We start from the raw sequence: 9,389 nt of genomic DNA on the forward strand, positions 1-9,389 counted from the left end.
AGATCACCAAAGACCCCCGCAGAAGACCCTAAGAGACTCAAGGCACATATGCAATCACTAGGCAAATATTATAATTAGTGCCAGAAAATAGAATGAACTTGTATGATCATTCAGGGAAATGTAATACATATGTATGTAACAGAATGATATAAGCTGTGTCTGATGCAACATGTGGTGTGCACGCCAGGAGGAATGATCCCCTGTGCATCCAGTGCTGCAATAAAGAATGCCACCTTCTAAAACTTTCAAACAAGTCTTAGAGGGTTTTCTTTGACTGAGTTTTACGGTATCAATGCTATCAGCATGCTCTGATTCTGATAACGTCCTTGTTGACACACTGAGGAAGTACAGACTAGTTAAGTGCATGGTAAGACAGACTGAAAACTTGCAAAGTGCCAGAGCCAAAGGTTTGTCACCAGTCCAGCTGGAGGTCAGTCCTAGTGGTGTGCCCCAGGGGTCAACACAGGTGCCAGTATTGTTTGGCTTCTTCATTAACATCATGCTGGGATGCACTGGGAAGAGCCTTGCCAGCAGTTTGAGGGAGGTAATCCTTCCCTTTTACTCAGCGCTGAGAGACTACACCTGGAGTATCTCGTGTGGTTCTGGGCTCCCCAGTATAAGGCAGGCATGGACATATAGGACTGTGTCCAGCAAAGGGCCACAAAGATGATTAAGACTTGGAGCATCTGTGATACAGGGAGAGGCTGAGAGTTGGGATTGCTTAGTTTGGAGAATGCTCAGGGGGTCTTACTAATGTGTTTAAATATCAGGTGGAGCAGGGGGGGGAGACAGAGCCAGACTGTTCTGAAATTGAAATTTGTGATGAAATTGAAATTCCCTTTAAAAGTAAGAAAAAACTTTTTTTTTTTTTTTTTACTGTGAGTGTGGTCGAACACTGGACCTGGCAGCACAGAGAGGCTGTGGAGTCTCCATCCTTGGAAGTAACTCAAAAGCCACTGAAAATGGCCCCACTCTGGTTGATCCTCCTTTGAGGTCTCTTCCAATCTCAACTAAGGTCTGCTTCTGCATAAAATATCCCTGCGTGAATGTTAAAACTTAGAGTAAGAATGACCTCTGGTGCCATTGTTGATGAAGTAGTTGAAATCCAGAAGTGTTCAGCTTGGAAAGTGAATGCAGTCTATTAGAAACAGAACTCTCTACCTCTTGCTTCTCAAGTGAAACACTAAAGCAAGAAAAGAATGAGGAGAAAGTAAAAATTGATATTAATATATTCAGTGAATATATTTTATCGATAGTTAGGACCAAGGGTCAAATATCTCAACAGCTTATATTCCTTAAAGGATTTGGTTGCTTCCATATTTGTTTTCTCTTCTTTGGAGACTAGCAGAAGGTAAAATAAAGTCTTTGCCATGTAGGAGATTTTGGAAAATGAATGTTGCTGAAAGTAAGAGCTAGCCTACATTGGTTCATACTATGGTACCAGTAGATGTAGTTTGCAGTGAAAAGTAACATTGAGATTGCCTCACTATGTCTAAGAATATAATTTGCCCATGGAAAATTACTAATAATGGAACATCAAAGTCTGATCTCAAAGACAAAATGTCATTGTTTATTTTGGGATGTGAAGGGATTGCAGTTTCTAATGTCTTAATGCAGATGTCATGAAACTTAAAGCTGAGGTTACTTTTAAGATCTATTGTCTGGATTTTGTGCTGAGCATGAGCTATGTCAATCAATCCTTTCATCCACCCACAGAATATTTACTTCTGTATACTTGGTTACCTAACTAATAGTGGCAACAACTGGTAGTCCAGCTGTGTCTACTGATGTATCGGCATGACCGAGGAGTGGAGAAGTGGGGTTTTTTTAGGTGAATGGACACATCTGAACAGGCTGTGAGAACTGTAGGTTTTGCCATTTACATTGTGTGCCTCATGCTGGTGTAACCGGTGGCGCCTGTGTGCCATGGCCTGAATGTATTGGTTCTCACGAAAAAGCTGTTCCTGCTGCTCTCTCAGTTGAACTTTGGTTTCTTTAAGGATTTTTGAGTATTGGATGAGTCTGAGCAATTCCTGGCGTAGATGCCAATTCTCTGCTTTTACTTGTTTGATATACTGAATTAGAGATTGTATTGCTGCTGCTTCTGCTGTCTTGGTGAGAACCTGGATCTTCTGATGAAAGTCCGTCTCACAGTCAGCCTTGGCCTGCAGAAATCTGCTCTTGATTTTGTGCATTTCATCTGAATGCTGTATCTTTGTGACCAACAATTCCTTCTCCAGCTCTTTAATCTTTTTCATCTGTTCCTGCTGAACAGCTGGATCTCTGAAAGGCTGCAGGTCTTCAACCTCCTTGTTCATAAGAGAGTACTTTGTCTCCATATTCATCAGCGAGCTCCTTAGCTCCTTTTCTTTTTCTGTATACTGTGAGATTAGCTTCTCTTTCTGCGTCCAGATTTGAGACAGATCAGTGTGATTCTGGTCATTTAATGTTATTATCAGATTCTGGCACTTCTGGCTGTGTTTTGTTATGTAAGAGAGATAAGCATTGCTCTCTTCCTGATTTCGGTGGACTTCCTTTTCTAGGAATTTATTTTCCTGCAGGAAACGCTCCACTCTTCCCATGTATGTGTTCAGGTGTTCAGTGAGAATCTTGTATTCCTTCTGCAAGTATGATTTCCTCTCTTTGACAAGTATTTCCATGTCATTTTTTCCTTTGGCTATATCTTCATTCTTGGTTCTTACTTCTTGTTTATTTTTCCCAGCACTCATGGTGTCTTGTTTCATCTGCTTTGTCTTGGATGCCATATTCCACACTGGTGGTATCAAACTCTGGCAAACTGTAACAGAATGAAAAATTGCAAATTCTAAGTGAGCATTTATGCCACATGTATGACAGTTGCTTTTTTTCCCCAGTCATGCCCTCTTATTTTCTTATGTTTTCAACTGCTTATTCTGGCAGCTAAAATGTTTGACATAAAATTTTTAATTTCTTGCCTATGTCTTTAGTTGAAGCACACGTGCACATAGGTGTATTTGCATTTTTACATTCCTAGTTAGCTAAGATGAAGTAATTCTGCTAATCTAAAAATACTCATATTTTTAAGATTTCTTTTTTTGTCATATAATGTTGTGTTATTTCTGTAGTTTGGAGTACAAAGTCAAATTCCACTGGCGAATTATTACGGCTGTACCTTGTGTACTGTCTCTCTGTAGCCAGTAGATCTTGTCCATAAAAATTCAGCAGCAAGTAAGTACTGAAGTGCTAATAGAGGCATGCCTGAAACTTAAAAATTCATAAAGCAAATTCTAAAATATACCTGCTAAGTCATCACGCTGGACTGGAAGCTACCTGTAGAAAATGTTAGGGGCAGTAGTACAGATTATGCCCTGTTCCTCCATCAAAGTTAGATTCCTGTATTTGTATTTGAAGAGACAATTGCATCCTTTTCCTGGATTTAGAAAGTTAAGTCAGTATTGTCTTACAAAATGAGAGGAGAAAAGGAAATGTTGTAACCAGTTTTAACCTAGGGCTTCAATGATAAATCAAGGTATTTACTCACTTTGAAGACTGACCCCATTCTTATCCTGCCACTGCCTGGGGTAACATGAACTGGTATCTTCTTGGACATCATCTTAACTATAATGCCATTTGAGATACAACACAGATAACTAAATATTTATGAATACAGAGAAAGTGAAAGAATGACCATAAAGGGGGTGATGGCTAAAGAAACATCCTCCCAGGTCCAGCCATGGAATGTGTGCCATGGTTTTTGTTAGAATGTTGAATGTGCCATGCAGGTATGATCTTCCCAGTTGCCTAGGGCTGCCTTCTTCCCTCAGAGATGGTGGGTGGGAGACAGGTACAGAACATTATGGGCTGAACATCAATTCAGAATCTGTTGAGACCATGCCGGATTATTCATTTGAAGAGTATTCATCTGGGCTGCTTTATCTGTGTTCCATTTTGGTTTTGTTATAGGTGATTAACCTGAAATTTGCTTTGGTGTTTTGGCCAAATTAAGGCAAAATGTTTTACTCTGTTACAAGAAAGAGATGTTATGGCTCTATCAGAGTACATCGGTACCCGAGCTGATGCCTTGGTTTTCTGTGCTGTTAGGAGTTGTTCTGTCTGGGTCCTCTCTTGCTGAGAAGATAACAGTCCTTTAATAAAGACAGTTTAATTGAGGCAGAATGAGAGGCTTCTCTTTCTGCCCCTGTAATTTCCTATTTATGCTTGTCCAATGATTGCAAAGCACAATATTATCTGCAATAGGCCATGTATTTACTGCCTGTGGTAGGTATGTGAAAAAGCACTGCATAGCAGGTCAAATACAATGACCTGGTTTTATTTTTGAACTGCCAAGGTTTCAGGGACTTTTTAGGTGGCGATATCATGTCCATACTGGGGGCTCGCAGGAGTGCTTTGCAGTGGAAGCACTATGCCACATTCTTTTGTCTTTGACGGGAAATTACTTTCTAGCATGCATCCTGCTTCAGCTTGTCCACATGGTGTACAAATAGACACCACTTCACACTATGCACTTGAGAATTCTGGTCTGATACATCCCACTCAGTCTGTGTTATTCATTTACCACTGATAGGACAGGTTCACAGAACCCCACCAAATAGCTGAGGGAGGAAGGGACCTCAGGAGATTGTCTAGTCCAGCTTCTTGCTCAAAGCAGGGTTAACCAGAGCAGGTTGCTTAAGACTAGGTCCAGTCAGGTTTTGAATATCTCCAAGGATGGAGACCCCACAGCCACCTTGGGCAATATGTTCCTTCTGAGTGTTTGACCACCTCCATAGTAAAAAAGTTTTCTCTTTCATCCTGTTCATCCTGTGAGGTCCAGTAGAATTGTGTATGTCCATTTTGTTTAAATGTTCCTTAACCTGATCCTCCTCCACTGAGGGCAACTCTTCTTTGCTCCAGACTTTCTCTCCGGCCTCAGGGACCTGGGATTCTGGAAGGTCAGTCTTACTAGTAAAGATAAATGCAAAGAATGCACTGAGAAGCCTTTTGGCATGTGCTGAGAGGCCTTTTTGGCATCCTTTGTTGCTAGGTCTCTAACCCTGCCCCTTTCAGCTAAGAGGCCATGTTTCCCTAGTCATCTTTTTGCTGTTAATATACTTGTAGAAGACCTTCTTGTTGCCATTCACATCCTTTGCCATATTCAATTCCAGATGGGCTTTGGCTTTCTTAACACCATTGCTGCACACTCGAACAGTGTCTTTGTATTCCTCCTGAGCTGTGTGATTAGGGAAGTAATCATCCCCCTGTACTCGGCACTGGTGAGGCCTCACCTCGAGTACTGTGTTCAGTTTTGGGCCCCTCACTACAAGAAGGACATTGAGGTGTTGGAGCGTGTCCAGAGAAGGGCTACAAAGCTGGTGAAGGGTCTGGAGGACAAACCTTATGAGGAACGACTGAGGGATCTGGGGTTGTTTAGCCTGGAGAAGAGGAGGCTGAGGGGAGACCTTATCACCCTCTACAACTACCTGAAAGGAGGTTTTAGAGAGATGGGAGCTGACCTCTTCTCCCTGGCGACAAGTGATAGGACAAGAGGAAATGGGTTCAAGTTATGTCAGGGCAGGTTTAGATTAGATGTTAGGAAGCATTTTTTCACTGAAAGGGTTATTAAACATTGGAATAAGCTGCCCAGAGAGGTGGTGGATTCACCATCCCTGGAGGTGTTTAAGAAAAGGGTAGATGAGGTGCTTAGGGACATGGTTTAGGAGTGGTGGTGTTTTTATCAGGGTAGGTTAATGGTTGGACTTGATGATCTTAAAGGTCCCTTCCAACCTCACTGATTCTATGATTCTATGATTCTATGATCCTGCTTCCACCTCTTGTATGCTTCATTTTTACATTTGAGTTTTGTAAGGAGCATCTTGGTCTTTGGTGGAGGCCTTTTGCCACCTTTTAGGAATAAAATGGCAAGATGGACGCCGTCAGATCCAAATGGATGTGATCAACAAAATAGCAGCTATGTCCCCACCGACTAGTAAAAAGGAAACATAGGCTTTCTTAGGTTTTGTGGGGTTTTGGAGGATGCATATTCCGAATTACAGTTTGATTGTGAGCCCTCTGTATCAAGTGACGCGGAAAAAGAATGATTTTAAGTGGGGTCCTGAGCAACGACAAGCTTTCGAACAAATTAAGCAGGAAATAGTTCATGCAGTAGCCCTGGGGCCAGTCAGGACGGGACAAGACGTTAAAAATGTGCTCTACACTGCGGCCGGGGAGAATGGCCCTACCTGGAGCCTCTGGCAAAAAGCACCAGGGGAGACTCGAGGTCGACCCCTGGGGTTCTGGAGTCGGGGATACAGAGGATCCGAAGCCCGCTACACCCCAACGTAAAAGGAGATATTGGCAGCATACAAGGGGGTTCGAGCTGCTTCAGAGGTGGTTGGCACTGAAGCACAGCTCCTCTTAGCACCTCGACTGCCGGTGCTGGGCTGGATGTTTAAAGAAAGGGTCCCTGCCACACATCATGCAACTGATGCTACGTGGAGTAAGTGGATTGCACTGATCACACAGCGAACTCGAATGGGAAACCCCAGTCGTCCAGGAATACTGGAAGTGATCATGGACTGGCCAGAAGGCAAAGATTTCGGAATATCACTAGAGGAAGAGGTGACGCGTGCAGAAGAGGCCCCACCATATAATGAACTGCCAGAAAATGAGAAGTATGCCCTGTTCACTGATGGGTCCTGCCGTATTGTGGGAAAGCATCGAAAGTGGAAGGCTGCTGTGTGGAGTCCAACACGACAAGTTGCAGAAGCCACTGAAGGACAAGGTGAGTTGAGCCAGTTTGCAGAGGTAAAAGCCATCCAGCTGGCTTTGGACATTGCTGAGCGAGAGAAATGGCCAGTGCTTTACCTCTATACTGATTCATGGGTGGTGGCAAATGCTCTGTGGGGGTGGTTACAGCAGTGGAAGCAGAACAACTGGCAGCGCAGAGGTAAGCCCATCTGGGCTGCTGAACTGTAGCAAGATATTGCTGCCCGGATTGAGAATCTGGTTGTGAAAGTACATCATGTAGATGCCCATATCCCCAAGATTCAGGCCACTGAGGAACATCAAAACAACCAGCAGGTAGATCAGGCTGCTAAAATTGAAGTGGCTGAGGTGGATCTGGACTGGCAACGTAAGGGTGAACTATTCATAGCTCAGTGGGCCCACGATGCCTCAGGCCATCAAGGAAGAGATGCGACATATAGATGGGCTCGTGACCGAGGGGTGGACTTGACCATGGACACTATTGCACAGGTTATCCACGAATGAGAAATATGTGCTGCCATTAAGCAAGCCAAGCAATTAAAGCCTCTTTGGTACGGAGGACAATGGCTAAAATATAAATATGGGGAGGCCTGGCAGATTGATTATATCACACTCCCACAAACTCACCAAGGCAAGCGCCACATGCTCACAATGGTGGAAGTAACCACTGGATGGCTGGAGACATACACTGTGCCCCATGCCACTGCCCGTAACACTATCCTGGGCCTTGAAAAGCAAATCTTATGGCGACATGGCACCCCAGAAAGAATTGAGTTGGAAAACGGGACTCACTTCCGAAACAGCCTCATAGACACCTGGGCCAAAGAGCACGGCATTGAGTGGGTATATCACATTCCTTATCATGCACCAGCCTCAGGTAAGATAGAACGATATAATGGACTGCTAAAGACTACCCTGAGAGCCATGGGGGGTGGGACCTTCAAACATTGGTATACCCATTTAGCAAAAGCCACCTGGTTAGTTAACACCAGGGGATCTGCCAATCGAGCTGGCCCTGCCCAATCAAAACTTCTATCTACAGTAGAAGGGGATAAAGTCCCTGTAGTGCATATGAAGAATACGTTAGGGAAGACAGTCTGGGTTAGCCCTGCCTCAGGCAAAGGCAAACCCATCCGTGGGATTGCTTTTGCACAAGGACCCAGGTGCACTTGGTGGGTGATGCGAGAGGATGGGGAGGTCTGATGTGTACCTCATGGGGATTTAATTTTGGGTGAGAATAGCCAATAAATAAATTTTATGATGTTAAATGTTAAATAACCTTGCTGGTGTGTTATCATTATTATTGCTATCAATGGTACTACAGAAGAATCACCCAAATCAATGGCAGATGGACTTTGATGAGACTGAGTAAAGTGCAGTGATGATGTAATAAGAACTGATCTCAGTAGCTGGCGCCCAGCAATTTCCTTGAGATCGACATCTTCAATCTGCGGACTGTGGGCATGGACTGCATCGGGTACACCAGCCTCAGCAGCTGGCACCCAGCAGTTTCCTTGAGATTGACGTCTTCAACCTGTGGACTGTGGGCATGGACTGCATTGGGTACCCCAGTCACGAGCTTCAAATACAGCACCCACCAGTTCAGCACTACACACCATCTTATGTGCCCTGAGAGACTGTTCTCACCAATGGAGCCCGTCATGGACTAAGTGAGCTTAATGGACATTTTTGAGGGATGGCTCATAGACTATGGGAACTGAAAAATCTGGGCATGACATAGATGGTATGGAATAAGGGGTGGATAATGTCCTGGTTCCGGCAAGGATGGGGTTAATTTCCCCAAGGAGCTGGCAGGGGAGGCAAGTATTCCATACCAGTGACCCATGCCCAGCTATAAGAGGCGATAGCCGGGGAGGGGGAGGCACTCGCCACTCGCCACTCGGGACGGGGCTGTGGTGGTGCGGGTCCGGTGGGTGTGCTACATGGTGGTACTGTAAGCGCGTTCCTATATTCCTTTATCGCTGTTATTGTTTTTCTTTCTTCTTCCCTTTGTCTGTTCTGTTAAATTACACCATTTCAACCCACGAGTTTTGCCCTTTTCTGCCGATTTTTCCCACGGCTGTGGGAGTCGAGCGAGCGGCTGCGTGGTTCTTTGTTGCTGGCTGGGGCCAAACCACGACAGTGTCATACACAGAAGTTTCAGCCAAGCCTGCACTTTTGCAGGGTAGAGATCATATTATCCTTTTGCTGGCTCACCATAAGGTTATAAACCCTCAGGAACTGGCATCTTGCTAATGTTTGCAGTATCGACTTCATTGTTGTAGGCTGCTGCTTCCTTTACACCTTCAGAAGTGCTTGATGGAGTTTTTTAATATTGGTATGGAAAAAGTGTTTGGAAAGCTAGCTGTAATTTTATAGTGTAAGGTCTAGGAAGACCATGTCTGGCTAGTGTTAAGATCACAGAATCACAGAATGGTTGAGGTTTGAAGGGACCTCTGGAGGTCATCTGGTCCAACCCCTCTGCTCAAGCAGAGCACCTAGAGCAGGCTGCCCAGGACCATGTCCAGAAAGCTTTAAAATATCTCCAAGGAGCGAAACTCCACAACCTTTCTGGGCAACTTGTTCCAGTGCTTGGTCACCCTCACAGTAAAAACTGTTTCCTGATGTTCAAGTGTAACCTCCTG

General features: G+C 44.3%; 1 protein-coding gene across 1 annotated transcript; it reads right to left on the reverse strand.

Annotated features, from left to right (window-relative positions):
• Window positions 1–1,781: 1,781 nt before the first annotated feature.
• CCDC166 (coiled-coil domain containing 166) lies at window positions 1,782–2,729 on the reverse strand (the record flags this gene model as incomplete). The annotated part of the gene is made up of 1 exon (XM_082499272.1): window positions 1,782–2,729. The coding sequence occupies one exon, from the start codon at window positions 2,727–2,729 to the stop codon at window positions 1,782–1,784; it is 948 nt and encodes a 315-aa protein (XP_082355398.1).
• Between the last annotated feature and the right edge of the window lie 6,660 nt (window positions 2,730–9,389).

This window comes from Vanellus vanellus (assembly GCF_965231255.1).
Source record: "Vanellus vanellus genome assembly, chromosome: 2".
In the NCBI taxonomy this organism is placed as follows: Eukaryota; Metazoa; Chordata; class Aves; order Charadriiformes; family Charadriidae; genus Vanellus; species Vanellus vanellus.